This window comes from Prionailurus viverrinus, chromosome E1 (assembly GCF_022837055.1).
Source record: "Prionailurus viverrinus isolate Anna chromosome E1, UM_Priviv_1.0, whole genome shotgun sequence".
Taxonomy (NCBI): Eukaryota; Metazoa; Chordata; class Mammalia; order Carnivora; family Felidae; genus Prionailurus; species Prionailurus viverrinus.
The window spans coordinates 34,307,945-34,330,657 of record NC_062574.1 but is presented as its reverse complement, the minus strand read 5'-3'; the positions used below and the strand labels follow the sequence as shown (position 1 = coordinate 34,330,657).

Here is a 22,713-nt window from a genome sequence, read left to right as displayed (position 1 = left end):
AGATAGAGCGTGAGTGGGGGAGGGGCAGAGAGAGAGGGAGACAGAATCCAAAGCAGGCTCCAGGTTCTGAGCTGTCAGCACAGAGCCTGATGCAGGACTCGAACTCACGAAACATGAGATCATGACCTGAGCCGAGGTCAGATGCTTAACCGACTGAGCCACCCAGGTGCCCCTAAAATAATTTTTTTTTAATAATCTCACTTCTAAAAGACTCTAGGCTCAGCAAATTATGGCACATAATGTATAATTGTATAAATGTGACATCTTGGTAGTACGCATGTTAGTTATCAAATATCATTGGAATTCATACCTGCACAACCACAAAAAAGTCTGCCTTTAAAAAAAAAAAGAATCTTGCCAATGCTTTGTGTTTAGCTTCAAGGCATTTACAGATCACTTTTATGCAAATAATCCCCTCATGTCTCTCCTAAGCCTTAGCATCACTTCTGACCCCCAGATAAATGTCTCCAATTGATTACTGTATATTTTCTTTCTTGTATCTCCCTGCATCAACTGCATTACTCCAAACTCATTTTCCTCTAGCTGGCTTTTTCTAGTCTTCCTTATTTCTGTTAATATCATAATTTTCACAGTTCTTAGGTGTAAGATTCTGTCACCCTGAGCTATATAAAAAAAAAAAAAAGCCCAAACAGCTGACATTTATTATATACTATGTGCCAGACAGTGCTAAAATTTTCATTGCGTTACTTTATGTAATCCTCACAATACTCTTAAGATGTTGTGACTATTCTTACTCCCATTTAACAAACAGAAACTGAGATTTGCTTGGTGATGTTGAATATCTTGTCCAAGGTCACATAACTAACATGTGGTTGAGCTAAGAAGTGCCCCTACATCTTTTGAGAACAGATTCATGACCTTCAGCACTATCATTGCTGGGATAGAGTTCCTCTCCATCCTTTGTTAATTGTACTTAATCAATTCCCAAATCTTGTGGGTTTATCCTATGAATTTTAGCACACACATTCCTTTGACCACTTCAGTCCTCATATCTTGATTATTGGTGATGCCAGTATCTTCCTTATGGGAGTCTTTGCTTCCAGCCTCTCCCCGTCCAATCTACCCTCCAAACTATAGCTAGATTCTTCACCATTCTAAAGCAGAACTTTCCCCATAAACACCTGTAATCTAGAATAAATTGAGTCATCTCTTTTGGTCTGTGTGTATCTCTGTAAAGGGAGTGAATTAGGTAGCTATGACGGTTTTTCTTTTTCTTTCTTTCTTCTTTTTTTTTTTTTTTTTGAGAGAGAGAGAGTGAGAGACAGATAGAGAATGCATGCAAGTGGAGGGAGTAGAGAGAGAGAGAGAGAGAATCCCAAGCACGCTCTGCATTTCAGTGCAGAGCCCAATGCAGGGCTTGAACCCATGAATTGTGGATCATGACCTGAGCTGAAACCAAGAGTCTGATGCTCAAGTAACTGAACCACCCAGGAACCCCTGAGTTCTAGAATTTTAAGATGTTTCTCATGTCACTGTTTTACCCTCAAAGATTCTGTGAATTTCCATTAACTACAGTCCCAACTTTTTTTTTAATGTTTATTTATCTTTGAGAGAGAGAGAGACAGTGTGTGAGCGGGGGAGGAGCAGAGAGAGAGGGAGACACAGAATCCGAAACAGGCTCCAGGCTCTGAGCTGTCAGCACAGAGCCTGACATGGGGCTCGAACTCACGACCTGTGAGATCATGACCTGAGCCGAAGTCGGTCACTCAACCGACTGAGCCACCCAGGCGCCCCTGATTTTTTTTTTAATTTTTAACGTTTATTTATGTATTAAAATTTTTAAAAATGTTTATTATTTATTTTTGAGAGAGAGAGAGAGACAGCATGAGCAGAGGAAGGCAGAGAGAGAGGGAGACACAGAATCTGAAGCAGATTTCAGCTCTGAGCTGTCAGCACAGAGCCTGATGTGGGGCTCAAACCCACGAAATGTGAGATCACGACCTGAGCCAAAAAGTCACATGCTTAACCGACTGAGCCACCCAGGTGCCCCACTCCCCCTTCTCTATCAAGGGAGCCCAGTGACCACTCTTTCCTTTCTTCACAATAGTTGATATCATTAGTGCAGTTCACTAAACATTACTCCTGTTATTAATTTGGGGGGCGGGTGGATATATTCAATTTGCAAGTTTTTTGTTGCTGTTTAAGCAAGAGGAGAGTGAAAGGCCGGGGATCAGATGTCTGAGGTAGTGAATTCCTATTCTTGGAGGTTTCAAGCAGAAACTGGAATGAACCCTTTGCCAAGGTTTCTGGAGAGATCGATCCATATGCCCATTCAGATTACTGTTAGTTTAGGGGCACCTGGCTGGCTCAGCAGAAAAGCATGGGATTCTTGATCTCTGGGTCATGAGTTTGAGTCCATGCTGGGTGTAGAAATTCTTAAATGAATAAATAAAACTTAAAAAAAAAAAAAAGGTTACTGTTAGCTTTAAAGCTTGCTGTTTTCTGATTTGGTTTGCTGAAGCATTTACCTATGGAAGCCTGAAGGGTTGGGTTGGGAAACGAAGGTGAGGCTGAGTCATGTAATTAGGATGGCTTCCAGGAAGAGATGAGATCTTCACATTTTTTTACTGCCCATTCGTCTTCCCCAGCATCTGCCTGGGCAAGATCCTCCCCACCTAATAAAGCTTAAACGTCTTTAAAAGAACCTGGCTCTAGGACACGGTCTTGTAGAGTTTATCAGTCAACAACATTTGACTTCAAACTCTCAGGCTTCACTCTGGATCTACTGAATCAAGAGTTTGCATTTTAACAATTCCACAAATGACTTGTTTGTACATAGAGGTTTTAGAAGCATTACTGCACTGGACCCCATCCACTTAAGAAGGACCTTTGTAGATAACTCTATTGAACTCATATTTAATGCATCCCTCCAAATAAAAGAAAAAGAAGAAACCTAGGGGACACCCGGCTGGCTCAGCCAGTAGAGCTTGTGACTCTTGATCTTGGGGTTACACATTCCAGTCCCACATTGGGTATAGAGATTACTTAAAAATAAAATCTTAGGGGTGCCTGGCTGGCTTAGTCAGTGGAGGGTGTGACTCTTGATCTCAGGGTTGTGGGTTTGAGCCCCATGTTGGACGTAGAGATTGCTTAAAGATAAAAAGTTTAAAGGCAAAAACAAAACAAAACAACCCTTTAAAAAAACTAAAGTAAGGGTACCTGGGTGGTTCATTTGGCTAGGAGTTCAATTCTTGGTTTTGGCTCAGGTCATGGTCTCACGGTTTGTGAGTTTGCGTCCCACAGTGGGCTCCAAGCTGACAATGCAGAGCCTGCTTGGAATTCTCTTTCTAGTTCTCTCTCTGCCCACTCCCCCTCCAAAGTAAATAAACTTAAAAAAAAAGTATAAAAAAAACTAAAATAAAACTGGGATGCCTGGGTGGCTCAGCTGGTTGAGTGTCCTACTCTTGATTTTGGCTCAGGTCATGATCCCAGGGTCATGGGATCGAGCCCCACATCAGGCTCTGCACTGAGGTTGGAGCCTGCTTAAGATTCTCTCTCTCTCCCCCTCTGCCCCTTTCCCCAGCTCACACACTCTCATTCTCTGTAAAATAAAATTTTTAAAAAATTTTTAAAAAGCTTAAAAAAAAAAAGGAAAGAAAACTAGGAACCAACATCCATTTTTCCCCCCTCATATCCCATATCCTATCCATCAGTAAGACCTATGGGCTTAACCTTGAATATATATCCTGTACCAATCATTTGTGTCTCTCTCTCCTTTGTCATAACCATCATCTCCCACTTGGATTAACAGTGTAGTCTCAATCAGCTTTTCTCATTCCATTTAAAGATTTTTGGTGAGGGGTGGGGGACACCTGGGTGTTTCACTTGGTTGAACACTCTTGATTCAGGCTCAGGTCATGATCTCACAAGTCATGGGATCGAGCCCCACTTCAGGCTCTGAGCTGAGCATGGAGCCTGCTTAAGATTCTCTCTCTCTCTCTCTCTCTCTCTCTCTCTCTATCTCTCCTTCTGCCCCCTCTCAGCTCAAACTCTCTCTCTTTCTCTTAAAAAAAAATCAAAATATTACAAATAATTTTTTAAGTTCCCTTCTTTTTTAAAAAATTTTTTATTTATTTCTGAGCAATGGAGGGGCAGAGAGGAGGGGGGGACAGAGGATCTGACGTGTGCTCTGTGCTGACAGCAGAGAGCCTGATATGGGGCTCAAACTCATGAGCTTCAAGATCATGACCCAGGCTGTAGTCAGATGCTTTAACCAACTGAGCCCCAAGAACTTTTTCTTTCCTTCCACCCACCCTCCCTCCCTCCCTCCCTCTTTTCTTCCTTCCTTCCTTCCTTCTCTTCTTTCTTTCTTTCTTTCTTTCTTTCTTTCTTTCTTTCCTTTCAATTAAGTGAGTTCTATGCCAAACATGGGGCTCAAACCCATGACCCCAAGCTCAAGAGTCACATCTTCTACTCACTGAGCCAGTCAGGTAACCCTAAGCTTTTATTATTTTATTTTATTTTATTTTATTTTATTTTATTAAGTTTATTTATTTTGGGGGCAGAGGGAGGGAGAGAGAGAGAGAGAGAGAGAGAGAGAGAGAGCTCGAACTCACTAACCCATGAGATCATGACCTGAGCAGAAACCAAGAATCAGATGCTCAACCAACTGAGCCACCCAGGCACCCCTAAGCTTTTATTTTTATTAAAAAATTTTTTAACATTTATTTATTTTGAGAGAGAGAGAGAGAGAGAGAGAGAGAGAACACAAGTGGGGTAGAGACAGAGAGAGGGAAACAGAACTCCAAGCAGACTCTGCACTGTCAGTGCAGAGCCAGGCTCAGGGCTCGAACTTATGAACTGTGAGATCATGACCTGAGGTGAGATCCAGAGTCAGACACTTAATGGACTAAGCCACCCAGGCACCCCTCTAAGCTTTTATTCTTAAGTAATCTCTACATTCAAACTGAGGCGGCTCAAACTCACAATCCCAAGATCAAGAGTCACATGCTCTTCCAACTGAGCCATCCAGCACCCCCTTTTTTTAGTTTATGTATTTTTCTTAGTATTCTCTACACCCAACGGTGTGGCTTGATCTCACCACCCTGAGATCAAGAGTTGCACACTCTTCTAACTAAGTCAGCCAGGTGCCCCTGTAAACTTTAAATTTTTTTTGAAATAATTATATATTTATGGGAAATTGTAGGGTGCCTGGCTGGCTCAGTCAGTGGAGCATGGGACTGTTGACCTCAAGGTTGTGAGTTCAAGCCCCATATTGGGTGTAGGGCTCACTTAAAAAAAAAAAAAAAGAAAAGAAAAAGAAAAAAAGATTTATGGGAAGCTGCAAACAAAGCAAAACATGTAGAAGGAAGTCCTATGTATCTTTTTTTTTTAACGTTTATTCATTTTTGAGACAGAGAGAGAGCATGAATGGGGGAAGGTCAGAGAGAGAGGGAGACACAGAATCCGAAACAGGCTCCAGGCTCCAAGCTGTCAGCACAGAGCCCGACGTGGGGCTTGAACTCACAGACCGTGAGATCACGACCTGAGCCGAAGTCGGACACCCAACCGACTGAGCCACCCAGGCGCCCCAGAAGTCCTATGTATCTTTCACCCAGTGTCTTCTAATGCTAACATCTCGCATAACTATAGAACGATATCAAAACCAGGAAATTGACATTGGTATAATCCACAGAGTTTATTTGGATCTCATCAGTTTCACATGCATTCACTTGAGTGTGTGTGCAGTTCTATGCAACTTTATCACATGTGTAGATTCATGTAACTGTCACCACAATCAAGCATCAATATACAGAACTAGTCCATCACTCCAAGGCTCCCTTGTACTACCCCGGTAGGAATATACTCATGCCTTCTCTCCCATCCTGAACTCCTAGACACCCCTCATGAATTCTCTATATTTAGAATTTTGAGAATTCAAGAAACTTATATAAGTGCAATAATATAGTGTATGACCTTTTGTGATTGGCTTTTTTTTTCACTTAGCATAATCTCTCTTGAGATCTAGCCAAATTGCTGTGTGTCAATAGTTGTTTCTTTTTCTTTTTTCCTTTTTTTAAAATTATTGACTAGTGTTCCATGGTATGGATGGACTGTAGTTTGTTTAAGCTTTCACTTGATGGACATTTGGGTTGTGTCTAGTCCTTGGCTATTACAAATAAAGCTGCTAGGAACATTTAAATACAGGTTTCTGTGTAAACAGAACAAAAATATTTAATTTCTCAGCGATAAACACCCAAGAGTGCAATTATTGGATCATGCGGTAAGTGCCTAGTTTTAAGAAACTGCCAAACTTTTCTAGAATGGCCATACCATTCATCTTACATTCCCACCAGCAATATATGAGTAGGTCCAGTTTCTCCACCTTCCGGACAGCATTTTCACTATTTCTTTTTCTTTTTTAAAGTAAACGCTATACCCAATGTGGGTCTCAAACTCACAGTCTCACCACAGCGATTATCAAGAATGTCATGCTCTACCCACTAGGCCAGTGGGGCACTCTTACTATATTTTTATTTTTTAGCCATTAGGATAGGTGTGTAGTGATATTTCATTGTGGTTTTAATTTAAAGTTTATGTATTCATTCTCTGAGAGAGAGAGAGAATCTCAAGCAGGCTTTGCACTGTCAGCACAGAGCCAGACTTGGAGCTGGAACTCACTAACCTAAGATCAAAACCAGAGTCTGAGTCTAAATCAAGAGCTGGAGGCTCAAGGGACTGAGTCACCCAGTCGCCCCTCTGATGGCATTTTCTATTACTGGATGCGCACTGCCATACTCTGCTGTCAGATCATCACTAGGCTTGTTCCCTCACTTCATGCAGCTCTATTCCATTGTCACTTCCTCGGAGACATTTTCCCCAACCAACCTTTTAAGATAGTCCACTCCTTCAATCTTTCTCCCTTGCCCTACTTTTTCTTAACAGCGCTAACATAATGCAAAGTATTACATACCAATTTGCTTATTTGTTTATTCTTTGTCCCCCACTCCCTACCCCGCCAGAAGCTCCTTAGAGAGTTTACTGCCATGCCCCCAGGCCGTGGAGTAGTGCCTGGCACATAGTAGGTACTCAATTAATAATGCAGCGCTTGATAGGCTGGAAAAAGTGAGTAAATGTAAAGTGAGAAAGACATGTCTACTTCTAGGTCAGATGCCCGTTCAGACTTCATGCAAAGTGGGAGCGCCACCTCTCGGGAAGCCAAGTGACTCCAGAACGAAGGAAGTGAGTCACAGAATCTTAAAAAAAAAAAAACAAAAAACAAAAAACCCAGCAAGCCGGAAAAGCAAGAAAAAGCAGTGCCGGAAGTTAAACGTCGGAACGTTGCTCCTTAGAATGACACCCGACCCTCCAGAGGAAGCGTGGGCGAGTGGTGTTCTGCCAAAACGGACTCCCCGGCAGCCGAGCCGGAAAGAAGCGTTCCGCGCCTGCCGGCGCCAGGAACCACGTGGGGCCGGGGCGTGTTTCCGGTGCCGGCTTCCCCAGCCGGAGTTGCAGCTCGAGCATCTGGAGGGGTGAGATGGGTTCGGGGTCCTGAGAGGAGGGGGAGAACAGTGGGGTCGGGGTCGGGGGAGGCCAAAGGGTCGGATGAGTCCGGCTCTGAGAGGTGGCCAGACCATCGGTTGGGAGGGAAGGGCGGGGCAGCGCCGGTGGACAGGTGCAGACCTGTCAGCGCAGGTCCCACGCCACGTGGACTCGCCTTTGTCCGAGGCTACCTTTCCGAACATCGGGCCGCGACGACTGGGATTGTGCCTTATTTGTCTGTGTCGCGTGCAGTGCTGGGCACGGAGTTGGGGCTTAGTAAGTTCTTGATGAATGAATGAATGAATGAATGAATGAATGACGGGTGTGTGTCTGGGTTGGTATGGTGGACATTTATAGGAATTCACCGTATGGGTATAAGGAGTATTTTGGCTCCTTACCCCCATTTTCTCCTGTGGAATCTCTGCCTGTCTCGAGCTTCCATTGGGAGTTCTCCGCCAGCCCTTGGGCTTTGTCTCCTTTTCTCGGAGGTGCAGGGTGATTACCATTTAAGATATTTTCTTTGCTCTTATTGAGTGCTGGGCCAGGAGGCTAGGTGCCAGGGACAGACACAGCAGTAAACCATACGTGTATACAGGCCGCAGACCAGTGGGGAGACAGACCCACAAGCAGAAAATTCAAATATGTTAAGGTGCTGTAATAAGAGGTTAAAGTACAGGAAGAGAGAGCCAGGAGGTGGTGTGGCGATCCACATTAGGGATTGTCTTTCAAGGTCATGGGCCTCCTCCATTCTCATCTTGTGTAGACAGAGCAGGTCATGAGCCCAGTCTTCTCTGTGAAAGGCGAGGTCTGGGATAGACATTCTCTAGGCCTCTTTCCTGCACGATGTCCCATCTCACATGGCCCTAGCTAGTTCTCTCAGAATCCACCTTTTGGTTTGTCAGAATCTTCATGATGTCTTATGATGGAGCATAAATTGCATCGGGAAATTGGGAATTTGGCCTTCGTTCTGGTGCCCTAGATTTGTTTTCTCGTTCGTAAAATGAAGGAGATTCTAATGAAATAATCTCTAAAACCCCTTTCAGTTCTAATACCATGACTGTGGTAGTGGGTCAGACCGTTTCATTCTGCTTTTTGCCTGACACCACTTTATCCCTCTAGTTTCCCTTCTCTGGATTACTCACAAAATGTCTTCTTCTTTTTTTTTTTAACATCCCCTACCTTAGTTCTGCCACAGTGTAGGATACAAAATAGATGCTTAATGGAAGCTTATTAAGTCAAATGCCATAGAAATTATGGTCCCTGCTGTTGCACGCTCCCCCATCCTGGGATATTAATTCAGAATTAAGGGCACTGAGGAGGAATTGGGTTTTTGGGTTTCTTTGTTTTTGTTTTTTTTTTAGGGAAAGTTCTTTTTTCCTTTAGGTACTTTTTTTTTTTTTAACAAAATGTCCTTTTTTTTACGTTTATTTTATTCTTGAGAGAGAAAGAGAAAGAGAGAGAGAATGAGTGGGGAGGGGCAGAGAGAGAGGGAGACAGAATCTGAAGGAGGCCCCAGTCTCTGAGCAGTCAGCACAGAGCCAGACAAGGGGCTTGAACTTACGAACTGTGAGATCATGAGCTACACCAAAGTTGGCGCTCAACCGACTGAACGACCCAGGCCCCCCTCTTTTCTTTTTAATTTATTTATTTTGAGAGAGACAGAGTGCAAACGACGGGACGAGGAGCAGAGAGAGAGGGAGAATCCCAAGCAGGCTCCGCGCGGTGAGCAGACAACCTGATGTGGGACTCGAACTTATGAAACTGAGATCATGACCTGAGCCTGACTGACTCAGGTGCCCCCTTTAGGAACATTTTTTATACGTGTGCTCTTCTAGAGTATTTTCAGTGCGGCACTTGTGGTGAACGCATTTTTTTTTTACCAAAGAGACTTTTGGAGTTGGCTTGACAGATATAAACCAGCTTTATGGGGTAATCCGCTTGAGAAGGATAATGATGTAGGCAGGATATTCAGTGCTGTTTCATCCCTGCAGCTGTCTATCCTCAGGACCATGGCCAACAGCGAACGCACCTTCATTGCCATCAAGCCTGATGGGGTCCAGCGCGGCCTCGTGGGAGAGATCATCAAGCGTTTTGAGCAAAAGGGATTCCGCCTCGTTGCTATGAAATTAATTCAGGTAAGTGGACTTCATTCTTCATATTTCTGTTCTCTCGGAGTACAGGGCAACGTTGTACGTTAGCCTCTCGGTTTCTCCCTTCCCCTCCTTTGTAGTCTTCCCCACGAAGGGTGAACACAGATGTCCTGAGACCTGGCAACAACTCGGTGGCTGGCGTTGTGGCTGAGTCCTGCAACAAACCAATTACTGGGACTTTGGAAATAGCCTCCCTTTCCCTTTAGCGATGCAGAGTTCCATATGTTACCGCAGCACTGTGATTTCTGACTCAAAGCCCTGGGCATGTTTGAGCTCCTGGTCTTGAACTTCTTGAGCAGATTATTTCAGAGAGCTTCTCCCCTCCCCCACCTCCCTCTCTGAGGCAGGTTGTTTGTCAGCAAGGAAATCTTTCTGTCCTTACTTACCGCCCACTTAGTATGTGGCATATATTAGGTGCCATCAGGGGATGTTGGGGGGAAAGCTGTGATTTTGGTCTTGGGGAAGCCCCCCGAAAACAGTAGAGAACAGACACATTTTCAGCACACCTGCCAAGCAGTATTCCGGAAAAATGAAAAGAATTAATTGGTCAAGAACCCTTTTTCAGACAGACCTGGGAAATGAGAATTCAAATTCTCAGAGCAGATAAATTAGGGGACAGTCTTTTTTCCCAGCACTAGAGTCATCTTTGGACTCTGCTGGTGCATTTTAAATGGAATTTGGTTTGCAATTTAGTTCCCGCGTGGTGCTTTGGGAAAACCGCTTTAGTGTAAGGGGCGGGGTGGGGGGGGGTAGATGGGTGTTAATGCAGAGGGGGGTACGTGATGGAATCATTAGTGCCGGGTATCGGGTCAGTACTGCTTTCCAGAGAGTTTGCATATTAAATTAGGTTTTGAAGGTAAAGCGAAATGAACAGTATTGTTGATCACATGTGCTGGACGCATGTGTTTTCTGTAGCCCTCACGGTGACCCAGAGGTGTACTTATCTCTATGCCTGTGGTCATTGGAACCTGGGGCTTGGAGAGGTTAAGTAATGAATCTGAAGGCATGCAGTCAGTGATGCAGGGAAGATTTTAACCCGGGTCTCTCTGACTCTTAAGTGTGTGCATTTTTCCTGTTATACCAAGTTCCCATCCAGGGTGTGGGCTTGGTGAAGAATGGGGCGAGGGATGACTGCCTTGAGTCTAGGGTTGTTTATAGGTGACTTGGAGGAGGAAAAACCTGATGTCCCCTCCTCCAGAAAAAAAAAAAAAAAAAACCACGCTGTAATCTGTTCTGCAGATTAAAGATAATCAGAAGCAATAACTAGAATTAAAAGAATGTTCTGGTAAGGGAAGGTCAAGTCAGTGTGTCCGGAGGCTACCCCTACCAGTCTTCCATTTGGATTGGGGGTTGGTGGGAGAGGGTGAATTGCTAACATGGCGTGATCACGCGGCTGTGTTACTTTGGCAAGTAAGTATCAACCAGAGGCTGAGCGGCAGGATGTTCTGAATGTGCTTTTTGGCAGCAGATGTCCACGCTTGTGGGTATCCCTGCAGTGTGCCCTCCACAATGCAGTCCTACAGAACTGGGAAAACTAAGGGTCCTTGTTAGACCCTGAACAAGTGTGTGTGCAGTGGCAAAGAGAGAACACAGCTGGGTGAGTCGGGATTGCTAGGCAGGTGGTTTCCTCTCCAGCTAATTTGATTTGGTCCCACATACCGGCCTTGGCAGTGTGACAGTTTCTAGTTCCTTCTTCATCAAAATTATTTATTGCTAGATGTCATCTTTTTTCCCCCCTTTTTAAAAAATTTTTCTTTATTTATTTTGAGAGAGAGACAGCGCTAGCAGGGGAGGGGCAGAGAGAGAGAGAGAGAGAGAGAGAGAGAGAGAGAATCCCAAGCAGGCTCCATGCTGCCAACGCAGAGCCAGACGTGGGGCTCCAACCCATGAAACCGCAAGATCATGACCTGAGCTGATACCAACAGTCAGACGCTTAACCATCTGAGCCACCCAGGGGCCCCAGATGTCACGCTCTTTTGAGTGGTTTGTGTGGAAATCGCATAGTTGCCATACCCGGCCTTCATCTTCTGAATAAATCTGAAGTATCCCTGAGAAGTAGCCGGGTTCAATTTGCTTCTCATCCATTGCCAAGACCCCCCCCCCCCCCAACCCTGACTTCCTTTTCACGTTTTAGTTGAGGCTTACTCTCAATGAATGGAAATTCATTGTATTGTTAGTTTTCCTGTCTGAGTTGGGATGGCTGGATTCAGTTCTAATGTTCTGTGGTTCTGTTTTGATCAGCCAAGGCCAGTAGGGGGGACATTGGTACAAAGCTGACGCACTTTTAGTCTCTGGCACAGCTGCCCTCTGGTCGTGTTGGGAAAGGATTGGTTTGTAACAGAATCAGTGCGCTACGAGCTCACATTTCAAACAGCAGTGAGTGGGAAATAACTAGATGGCTGATCCTTAGATAGTTTGAGGGTCAGTTCTCATCCTCTGTTCTGTGAAATAGGCTTCCGAAGACCTTCTCAAGGAACACTACATTGACCTGAAGGACCGTCCATTCTTTGCCGGCCTGGTGAAGTACATGCAATCAGGGCCTGTGGTTGCCATGGTGAGTGCACACGTGTGGGGGTATTGATGCGAATGACTCAGTTGGGAGCCAAGAGTGTGTGCTGTGATTGTCGCCTCTGACACCAAGTCCTCACTTAATGCAGAGGGAGTGGGGGCTGGGAGGATTGGACAGTTAGGATGTGAGTTGGCTCTCTGACCCACCAAACACAAAATACATTTGTTTGCTGAACTGAAGACTCATCGCGACTCAAAGCTGAGAGCGATCAGGAGAGTCTGCCTGATTCTGCACTTCTGGAGGGAGGCAGATTGTCTCTTGTTTATTGCAGCATATATGGGTGGTCCTCATTGTGCCACACTCTCTTCCAGACGCTGGGGATATAGTCATGAATGAGACAACACAGGAACTTATTTTCATAGCTTTCCTTGCCTATACATCTTGAAGGGGAAGACGGGCACATAATGAAGAAACATATATATATATACATATACATATGTATATATATTTATTTATATTTATATATATATGTATATCTATTAGCTAGTGATCAGTGATTTGCACAGAATGAAATAGGATGATGTGACAAGTGACCGCTTTAGATTGGGTGGTCAAGGAACATGCTTTTCAAGCTGAGATCTGAGTGAGAGGGAGCCAGACGTACACAAAATCACACTGAAGAGCATTCTCAGCAGGAAAACAGCATGTGCAGAGGGCCTGGGCTCTTGAAGGACAGAAGGAAGGTTGGAGTGGCTGAAGCCTGGTGGGTAGAAGAGAAGGTCAGATGACATGAGTTCAAAGATAAGGGCAGGGGCCAGATCAGGTAGGGCTGTGTCGGCCATGTACTTCATGGGCTCTGGGACGAATGCCTGGGAGGTTTTACACTGGGCATTTTTAGAGACTGCTCTGTTCAGAAGGGATTGTAGAAAGGCAGGAGTGGAGGCAGGGAGACTGGTATTCCCGTTGTTGGAATAAGCAGATGCTCCATAAACATTTCTTCAATGTTAAGGGGGCTTTTTTGTTTTCTTGTTTTGAATTAATAGTTTTCAGATTTTCTGCTGAGGTTGGTTTTCTTCCTTGACCATATGTTCTTTTATCCTTGGAGGTCTGGGAGGGGCTGAATGTGGTGAAGACAGGCCGGGTGATGCTGGGAGAGACCAACCCTGCGGACTCCAAGCCCGGGACCATCCGTGGAGACTTTTGCATCCAAGTTGGCAGGTGAGAGTTGGTGCTTTTGCCTTCTTCCAAAATCTGAGTAAGGTGACACAAGAATTTGGGTTCCTCGTGTACCCGGCTGGGTCAGTTGGTAGAACATGTGACTCTTGATCTTGGGGTTGTAAGTTGGAGCCCCATGTTGGGTGCAGAGATTACTTTAAAAAAATCTTTTAAAAAGGCGGGGGTGGGCACCTGGGTGGCTCAGTCGGTTAAGTGTCTGACTCTTGATCTCAGCTCAGGTCTTGATCTCACAGCCGTGAGTTCAAGCCCCATGTTGGGTTTTGCACTGGGTATGAAGCCTACTTTAAAATAATAATAATAAAAAAAAATTTGGGTTCCTGAGTCTGGGATGGACATGATGCCATGTGCAGATGAATTTAAAATAAGTTCATTGTGTTTCTCCCTCTGAATTTGGTGTCTGGCCTGGCGAGCTCCCTGCCACCGGCCATCGACATCACTGTGGTTGTGCCTCTCTCTCGAGAGGGTAGGGCCTGGGACAGCATACCTTGTTGGCCGGAGTCCGTTCACTGCTGGCATCAGTGTTGCTAGGAGGGCCGGATATGGGGAGGGCATCCTTCATCTTGACCTTAACTGCAGCTGTGGGCTTTTTCTTTTAACACGAACTAATGTACACGGAGCTTTGGCTCTGCTGCAGTGGCTGCGAGCTGTCTGGCAGTGGGTGTCAGGGGGAGCTCCTGGGCAGTTAAATCCTTTGGGTCTTGGTAACGTGGCCATCTCTTCCCCCTTCCAGGAACATCATCCATGGCAGTGATTCCGTGGAAAGTGCGGAGAAGGAGATTGGCTTGTGGTTTCAGCCTGAAGAGCTGGTGGATTACAAGAGCTGTGCTCAGAACTGGATCTACGAGTGACGAGACAGCAGACCTCAATGCTTTGCCCGTTCCAGCCCCTCTCCCTCCCGTGAGCAGGGGGCCAGCCTCTAGCAAATCCGGTTATTTTTGAGAACTTCTTGTAATGCGGAGGGGAACTCCTGGAGCTGGGAGTGCTCCCTGAACAGTATTATGTACCACCATCAGATTAAAATATCTCATCCCAGTATAGGATCCATGGAGTTGGTTACTTTGTATCGCCTTACTGCTTTGGATTCTTTTTTCCTTTTCATGTACTCTGGATAACTGAGCTAATAGTGTAAATACTATATAAAATATTTTTATTGGCCTGAGAGATCTCTCTCTCTCTCTTTCCCTGTCCCTCTCTTCACCCTGTATCCTGTCCACTTTTGACACTGAGCCAGTCAGCAGCCATCCAGGAAGGATCTGCTAGGATCTGCAGAGGATTCATTGGAAATAAAAGCCTTTCTGCTCTTGAGAAGCTCTCGGGGACTCAATGGATGGGGGAGTGTGAGAAGTTGTAACTACTCCAAAACAGAAAGGCTGTGTGGACAGTGGGCCTGGGTCCCTGGGATGACCTTAAAAGAAGCAGGCGAGGGGCGCCTGGGTGGCACAGTCAGTTAAGCGTCTGACTGTTGGTCTTGGCTCAGGTCCTGATCTCACAGTTTGTGAGTTCAAGCCCTGCATGGGGCTCTGTGCTGATGGTGTGGAGCCTGCTTGGAATTCTGTCTCTCCTCCCTGCCCCTCCCCCACTCGTGTGTATGCTCTCTCAAATAAAACTTAAAAAAAATTTTTTTTAACTTTTTATGTTTTTATTTTATTTTTGGGAGAGAGAGACAGAGTGTGAGTGGGGGAGGGAAGACAGAATCTGAAGTAGGCTCCAGGCTCTGAGCTGTCAATGCAGAGCCTGACGTGGGGATTGAACTCACAGACTGCAAGATCATGCCTTGAGCCAAAGGGACACCCAACTGGCTGAGCCACCCAGGCACCCTGAAACTTAAAAAAAATTTTTTTAAAAAGGTAAAATCTTGTAAGTAGCTTTGATTTGTTAGGGCACTGATTTGGTTGCTTTAATGGGCAAGCTGGAAATTTACTTACCTTTTTTTTTTTAATGTTTATTTAAAGTTTATTTTTTAGGGGCGCCTGGGTGGCGCAGTCGGTTAAGCGTCCGACTTCAGCCAGGTCACGATCTCATCAGCCCGCGTCAGGCTCTGGGCTGATGGCTCAGAGCCTGGAGCCTGTTTCCGATTCTGTGTCTCCCTCTCTCTCTGCCCCTCCCCCGTTCATGCTCTGTCTCTCTCTGTCCCAAAAATAAATAAATGTTGAAAAAAAAATTATAATAAAGTTTATTTTTTAGAGAAAGAGAGGGGAGGAGACAGGATCCCAAGCAGGCTCTGCACTGTCAACACAGAGCCCAGTGCAGGGCTTGAACTCAGAAACCATGAGATTATGACCAGAGCTGGGACCAAAAGTCGACGCTTAACCCACTGAGCCACCTAGGCGCCCTGGGACTTACTTATCCTTTATTTAAAAATGGACAGCACTGTGACTATAGTTCACAATACTGTATGTATACTTGAAATTTGCGAGGAGGGTAGATCTTAAATGTGCTCACCACACAAAGATAAAGAAAAATGGTAACTATGTGAAGTGATCGATAACGTTCATTAACTTCATTGTGGTGATCACGTCACGCTAGATGTAAACTGAAACATCAAATCGTATACCTTAACTACATACAAGTTTTATTTGTCAGTTATACCTCAGTAAAGCTGTAAAAAGCCCAGAAAGTCCACATAGCTAAGTGGAGGCAGTGATGGTGAGGTTGTGAGCCTTGAGGTGGTCCGGTGACTCCTTTCCTTCTAACCAACGTAACATGGGTTACCACCCGTGCCTAACAGCAAGTTGGGAAAGGGAGTGGAGTGTTCTTTCAAGGGGGTAATCCTGGATTTACCCCCTTTGCTCCCCGCCCCATCTCATTGGCCAGAACTTAGTCACGGGCAAGTGTCTCGCTGCAAGAGAAAGTGGAACCTTTTTTTTATTTGGTTTTTATTTGGGCGACCTTGTGCTTGGAGAATACTCAGAAATTCTCTAAGAAGGAGGAAAGTGAGAACAGATGTTGGGGACTACAACTTTTGCCACAAACTTGAGCGGCTTTTCTTTCTTGGTATTTTGCCTGTGCCCTGGCTTTGGTAGAGAGTAGAGAGGAGGGGAGTTGGGATGGGGGCTTCCGTGTCCTCCCAGTTTCCCTGGGGCATCCCTGACAAAACTAAGATTATTTAAAGTGCGCAATGAGAGTTGACCTTTGCATACTTCATGGGAGGATTTCCTCCACGAGGGGCTACTGTTTTCTCATCCAGCTGAGGACTAGAGGCATTTCTGTTGCACGCAAAGCCTGGCCTGTTTGTTTTGGGGGGAGTGAGATGAAGTGCCAGCCCTTTGGGGAATGAGTTTGTGTGTCGTGAGGCAAGGTCAGGGGTCACACCTCACCCAGTTAAGGGCAGTCTTTCCAGGAAGGACAGAAAAGTGAGCAGAAGGCTGCCCCTGCAGGGAGGTATTAGTGACGGGGCCAAAGGGGCAAACGGCTCTCCAGAGAATTGTCCGGTGAGATTCCCAGCCTCCTTCCCACAGTTGACATTGGATAACTCCGAAAAAGAAGTCCAAATTAGGGCTTGGCCTCGAAGCCACAGGGAACACTAGTCGTCTCTTCTCCAGAATGAGGGCTGTGTGTTCATGCTCTGCGACCAGAAGTTTGGGAAGCCAGCAAGGTGTAACAGGGCTGGACTGTCTGTCGCCTTGCAGCCAGGACTCAGGGTGCAAAGGCACCCAGCTCGGAGGGACCCATTCAGACCAGGTTCCACACAACCCAAAGGCAGAGAGGAGTCATGGTGAAACAAGAATGGGACTTATTCCAGGGAGGCCACCACCCGGAAGACAGTGGACCCTCTCAAAGACTGTCTCCAAAGGACTGAAAATACCTTCCAGGTCTTTTGTTGTTTTGCTTTTTGCTTGTTTTTGTTCTTTTAAACATTTTTTAAAAGTTTATTTGTTTTCAGAGAGAGGGAGTGCGGGAGGGGCAGAGAGAGAATCCCAAGCGGCCTCCACGCTGTTAGCACAGAGCTGGCAGTGGGGCTCGATCTGATGAACAGGAGATCACGACTTGGGCTGAAATCAAGAAGCGGAGGCTTAACTGACCGAGCCACCCAGGCACCCCATTGCTTTTTTGTTTTTAAAGCATCCACACGCAGTGTGGAGCCCAGTGTGGGGCTCAGACTCGCGGCCCTGAGATCAAGACCTGAGCAGAGACCAAGAGTTGGACACTTAACCGATTCAGCCACCCAGGTGCCCTGCTTCTAGGTTCACATAAAGCTTACGTGGGACAAAGGTCGGTGCGTACCCACAAGTGAGCAGCGAAGGTCAAATCGCTCACTGTCTTGCAGTCAGTCACCCTGTCTTGCTGGCTCAGGGCAGTTCTTGCTTGAGGGGGTGGTTTGTTTCCATCACGGGATGCTTGCCTGCAGGGTTTTCTGCCTGAGTTAACAGGGAAACTAGAAGGAAGAATTTAATCAATTAGCGAGTTTGAGGTCAAATGGAGGTAGTTGAAGCCCAGTTTCAATCTAGCAGGTACAGCTTGTCAGTGCAGTGCCGGGAGCACTAGGGTGAGGACACAGGGCTCCCCTTGATCAGCTCACTGTCCTGAAGGGAGACAGACACAGGGCTCTCACCAGCTCGGGGTACAAGCGCTGCTGGATGGGGGTCTGGAAGGGCCGAGAGGAGGGGCCCGCCGCCTCTCCAGGGACCTGGGAGCCCCCCGGGAGCCCCCCCCCCCCAAGGGTGGAGAGCCCTCCGCAAACATGACAGGTCTGCTGTAAGACACTCGAGAATCTTGTCAGGGGTAGGTCTCAGGCTGAACTGGAGAACCTGACCAGAGAGAGAGAGAGAGAGAGAGAGAGAGAGAGAGAGAGTGTGTGTGTGTGTGTGTGTGTCGGCAGGAGGTACACAGTGTGTGTGCGTGTGCGCGCGCACGTGCCCGCGTGTGTGGCGGCAACAGGTACCGAAGGGAGGGTGCAGACTGGACGTGCGTAGCTGCGCCCCGGCCGCGGGACACCCGGGTGGAGAAGCCACTTCCCTTCCCGGAGCCCCCACCCACTGCGGGCGAGCCCGGGGCGTGGACAGGGGCCACGGGCCGCGGCGGCCTCGTGGGTTGGGCGGCGGGGCGTCCGGGGTGTGGCCGTCGCAGGGCCCTCCCCCCGTGCGGCTCCCGGCCCCACCGCCCCCTCCACGTCGCGCCTCCCGCCCCGCAGCGCAGCCAGCTTCCCGGTAAGACGCCGCGGGCGCGCTCCTCTGTCGCCCCCCGGCCCCTCCCCGCAGGCGTGCTCGCCCCCCCGCTCCTTTCCCCCCTCCTCCCAGGCCCGGTGCCGGGTCCCCTCCGGCGGGGCGGCGGCGGCCGGGAGGCGCGTGTCCCCGCGGAGCGGGCGGAGGGGCCGGGGCGCCCGCGGGGTGGGGGGAGGCGCGGGCCGCCTCCCTTGTCCGCGCGGCCGCCGGGCCCTGAGCCGCCCTTGTCGCCCGCAGGCCATGGCCCACCAGGAGCGCACGTTCATCGCCGTCAAGCCGGACGGCGTGCAGCGCGGCCTGGTGGGCGAGATCATCAAGCGCTTCGAGCAGAAGGGCTTCCGCCTCGTGGCCATGAAGTTCCTGCAGGTAACGCGGCGCGCCGCCGGGGTGTTCCTGCTTCCGCTCCCAGCCGTGGCCCTCGCCTCCGCGGCGACACAGCCGCCCGAGCCCAGCCCCGAGGCCCGCGAGCCCCGGCGCCCTCCGCAAGGTTAAGCGGAGGTGACGTGTCGCCTGCCCGGGCTCGCTGCCTGCGGGGGAAGCCCGCCCCCGCCCAGGCCTATGCCCCGGCCCCCTCGGGCTGCAAGTGGGGGGGGGGGGGGGGAAGGCTGCAAGTGCCCTGGGCGGTGGCGGGGGGCGGGGGGAGCCCTCCCGCAGCCGGCTTCCTCCAGCTTAGGGCAGTGCCTGTCACTTCCACGCCACAGGTAGGGGCACAGATCTGGAGCTTAAGGGATAAGTATTGAAATCTCAACCAGGCCCATCTGGGAAGAAGAGAACGTTCTCGGTTAACATCTGAAATGTTTACAAGGACACTGGGAACGGACCTCTCTCTGGCGTATTTCCTTCAACGGCAGACCCTCCACATCTAGATTTTCAAATCACCTACTCTTTAGGGTTGTACCAGCCCTAACGCCAGGGACATTATGAGGGTGTCTTCATGTTCTGAACAGTCTTTCTACTAAAAGAGTGTCAGGGTTTGGAGAGGATAATTATTTTATAGATATATGTGTATATATCTATACACATGTATGTATATGTGTATATGTATGTGTATATATATATATATGCACACATATTACATACATATATACACACTTAAATATGAATGCGGGTTAACATATAACTGGACTTTTAGAAAAGCCGTCCTTTGAATGGGGGGTTCTGGGGATGGGATGGATCCGTCTTTGAGCCTCTCCAGTTTACTTCCTAACTGCAACCTCCTGTTCAATGCCAGGCCTCGGAGGAACTCCTGAAGCAGCACTACATTGACCTGAAGGACCGCCCGTTCTTCCCTGGGCTGGTGAAGTACATGAATTCCGGGCCGGTTGTGGCCATGGCAAGTACTTTTGGGGGGGTATGGAGGAAAATAAGGGCTGATACAGGACTGGGCTTGCACAGTGCCTGTGTGTGTTTTTAGACATCGGCCCCAGCTACTCCAAATGCCTTGTTTTACAAACGGAGCCTGCTGGAGTTACTCAGTCAACAGAGCTGCTAGGAGCTTGGGGGGCAAAAGCAAGGGGAAGAAGTTTTCTAATCCAGTGCTAGAAATAGAGCAGTCGATTTCCTCCTGTGGCATTTGTGTCCAGTTGGGAAGGAAGAGAACAGAGGGTACAATAAGGAGGCACAGAGTCGTGGAGAAAGTAGACCTCCTTCCTGTTCTCTGAGGATGGCTTTGTTTCTGCTCTTCCCTGCAATGCACTGTTTGTTTTCATGCAAACCTAGTGTCCCACGCTAACAGTCAGATGCCCATCCCACTGCCCCTGTTCCAGTCTGATCACTTTTCTCCACCCTTCCATCACAATTTCTTGTCTGTGTTTGTGGCTGCAGAAGGGTCTTCAGTCCTGTTAGCCTTCCTCTCATGGCTGGGAAGTCCCTGGGTTGGGTAGGTGGTTTCTCTGTCTCCTCGCAGCGTGCCCAGGATGGAGCGCAAGCACCTTACACCGGCCCCTGCTGTCTGCTGGGGCCGGCTGGTTGGCCACGTCACTAACTGGTCTGATTGAAGTGTGCCGTCAGGCAGGGCTGAGTGTTCCCGGTGGCCCCAAGGACAGATCTGATGCAGTTCCTTTTCCCTCCTGTCCAGGTCTGGGAGGGACTGAACGTGGTAAAGACGGGGCGAGTGATGCTTGGGGAGACCAACCCAGCAGATTCTAAGCCAGGCACCATCCGTGGGGACTTCTGCATTCAAGTTGGCAGGTGAGTCCCGAAGGGCGCCAGTGATGTTTCCTCAAAGCCACTTAAAAAGGGTGGAGGAGGGGCGCCTGGGTGGCGCAGTCGGTTAAGCGTCCGACTTCAGCCAGGTCATGATCTCACGGTCCGGGAGTTCGAGCCCCGCGTCAGGCTCTGGGCTGATGGCTCGGAGCCTGGAGCCAGTTTCCGATTCTGTGTCTCCCTCTCTCTCTGCCCCTCCCCCGTTCATGCTCTGTCTCGCTCTGTCCCAAAAATAAATTAACGTTGAAAAAAAAAAAAAAAAAGGGTGGAGGATGGGTACAAACCATTTGGGCATATCCCAATTTTAGGAAGGTTTGAACTTTTAAAATTAGGTGGTAATGATCACTGCATGAAAGCTCCCTTAAAAAGTTACTTCCTCCTGGGCTACTTAAAATTTTAACCAAAACCTCACAGAAGGGAGCTGCATGTGGTAGGTCTCAGGGGACACAGCCAAAGAGCCTCTGCTCTGTGCAATGCTGTGTCTGTAGGCGTGTCATTTAACCCTTTGGTTCCCTTGCTGTATAAAATCTGGGCAAAAACCTTACAGAGTTTAAGATCCAAATGGAATAGAGGGGTTGGGCGTGTGAATGTCTTGGCTGAGCTTTGCAAATTAGGGTTGTAAGAAAATGCAACAGAAACGGCCCCCGATAGTGAATGTATCGCATCTCGTCTGGCTCTCGGTCTGGTTCTCCCTGTTTTTCTTTTTCTTTCTTTCTTTCTTTCTTTCTTTCTTTCTTTCTTTCTTTCTTTTTCTTTCTTTTTAATATATGAAATTTATTGTCAAATTGGTTTCCATACAACACCCAGTGCTCATCCCAAAAGGTGCCCTCCTCAATACCCATCACCCACCCTCCCCTCCCTCCCACCCCCCATCAGCCCTCAGTGTGTTCTCATTTTTTAAGAGTCTCTTATGCTTTGGCTCTCTCCCACTCTAACCTCTTTTTTTTTTTTTCCTTCCCCTCCCCCATGGGTTTCTGTTAAGTTTCTCAGGATCCACATAAGAGTGAAAACATATGGTATCTGTCTTTCTCTGTATGGCTTATTTCACTTAGCATCACACTCTCCAGTTCCATCCACGTTGCTACAAAGGGCCATATTTCATTCTTTCTCATTGCCACGTAGTACTCCATTGTGTATATAAACCACAATTTCTTTATCCATTCATCAGTTGATGCACATTTAGGCTCTTTCCATAATTTGGCTATTGTTGAGAGTGCTGCTATGAACATTGGGGTACAAGTGCCCCTATGCATCAGTACTCCTGTATCCCTTGGATAAATTCCTAGCAGTGCTATTGCTGGGTCATAGAGTAGGTCTATTTTTAATTTTCTGAGGAACCTCCACACTGCTTTCCAGAGTGGCTGCACCAATTTGCATTCCCACCAACAGTGCAAGAGGGTTCCCGTTTCTCTCCCTGTTTTTCAAAATGAGAGAAGTAATTTTTTGTGGCACAGCAGTCTTGGGGTACAAACACTCGTTTTGGAAGCGGGAGCATAACAGAGCTGAGCCACGGGATGCTTTTGATCCAATACTCTTAGAATTTTATAGTTGCTTTTAAGAGGAAATGCCTTGGGTCTCCTGCTTCAGGTGGCAGTTTGGCTGGAAAGGTCTGCAGCGACCATCCTTTGCTTCAGCCACGAACAGACTTTTGCACTCTAAAATGTGGTAGCCAGCAATTGTTGTCTCTCTCAGGAACATCATTCATGGCAGTGATTCAGTAAAAAGTGCAGAGAAAGAAATCAGCCTGTGGTTTAAGCCTGAAGAATTGGTTGACTACAAGCCTTGTGCTTTTGACTGGATCTACGAATAAAAGGTGGACGACGGAGCGTCAGTCCCCTTCGGCACCCCCTGATGCGTCCCCGGACACTGCTCTGCATTCCACTGACTTGGAAGCCAGAGAATCAATCTTTCTTTTCTAAAACTTACTAATAAAGCCCTTGGAAACTGG

General features: G+C 47.6%; 2 protein-coding genes across 5 annotated transcripts; both read left to right on the top strand.

The window, feature by feature from the left end:
- The first annotated feature begins 1,584 nt into the window (after positions 1–1,584).
- LOC125151834 (nucleoside diphosphate kinase A) lies at positions 1,585–14,438 on the top strand. Of its 4 annotated transcripts, none has more exons than XM_047833310.1 (5): positions 1,585–1,589; positions 9,509–9,638; positions 12,106–12,207; positions 13,268–13,380; positions 14,129–14,438. In XM_047833310.1, exons 2-5 carry the CDS (start codon positions 9,513–9,515, stop codon positions 14,244–14,246), a joined length of 459 nt encoding a protein of 152 aa, XP_047689266.1. In that variant the 5' UTR covers positions 1,585–1,589; positions 9,509–9,512; the 3' UTR covers positions 14,247–14,438. The 4 variants fall into 4 exon arrangements, with proteins under 4 accessions (XP_047689266.1, XP_047689264.1, XP_047689265.1 ...); XM_047833308.1 differs by lacking the exon at positions 1,585–1,589 and adding an exon at positions 7,398–7,493 and having other exon boundaries at positions 9,495–9,638; XM_047833309.1 differs by lacking the exon at positions 1,585–1,589 and adding an exon at positions 7,426–7,493.
- A 3,950-nt stretch (positions 14,439–18,388) lies between these two features.
- Positions 18,389–22,713, top strand: LOC125151833 (nucleoside diphosphate kinase B). Its single transcript, XM_047833306.1, has 5 exons — positions 18,389–18,545; positions 18,798–18,926; positions 19,792–19,893; positions 20,638–20,750; positions 22,458–22,713. Exons 2-5 carry the CDS (start codon positions 18,801–18,803, stop codon positions 22,573–22,575), a joined length of 459 nt encoding a protein of 152 aa, XP_047689262.1. The 5' UTR covers positions 18,389–18,545; positions 18,798–18,800; the 3' UTR covers positions 22,576–22,713.

Excerpts from the sequence above, each read along its gene's own strand:
- LOC125151834 (XM_047833310.1), top strand. The coding sequence starts at position 9,513 with ATGGCCAACAGCGAACGCACCTTCATTGCCATCAAGCCTGATGGGGTC. Across the intron at positions 12,208-13,267 it reads CAGGGCCTGTGGTTGCCATG|GTCTGGGAGGGGCTGAATGT; the intron begins GTGAGTGCACAC and ends TTATCCTTGGAG. Across the intron at positions 13,381-14,128 it reads TTTTGCATCCAAGTTGGCAG|GAACATCATCCATGGCAGTG; the intron begins GTGAGAGTTGGT and ends TCCCCCTTCCAG.
- LOC125151833 (XM_047833306.1), top strand. The coding sequence starts at position 18,801 with ATGGCCCACCAGGAGCGCACGTTCATCGCCGTCAAGCCGGACGGCGTG. Across the intron at positions 18,927-19,791 it reads TGGCCATGAAGTTCCTGCAG|GCCTCGGAGGAACTCCTGAA; the intron begins GTAACGCGGCGC and ends GTTCAATGCCAG. Across the intron at positions 20,751-22,457 it reads TTCTGCATTCAAGTTGGCAG|GAACATCATTCATGGCAGTG; the intron begins GTGAGTCCCGAA and ends TGTCTCTCTCAG.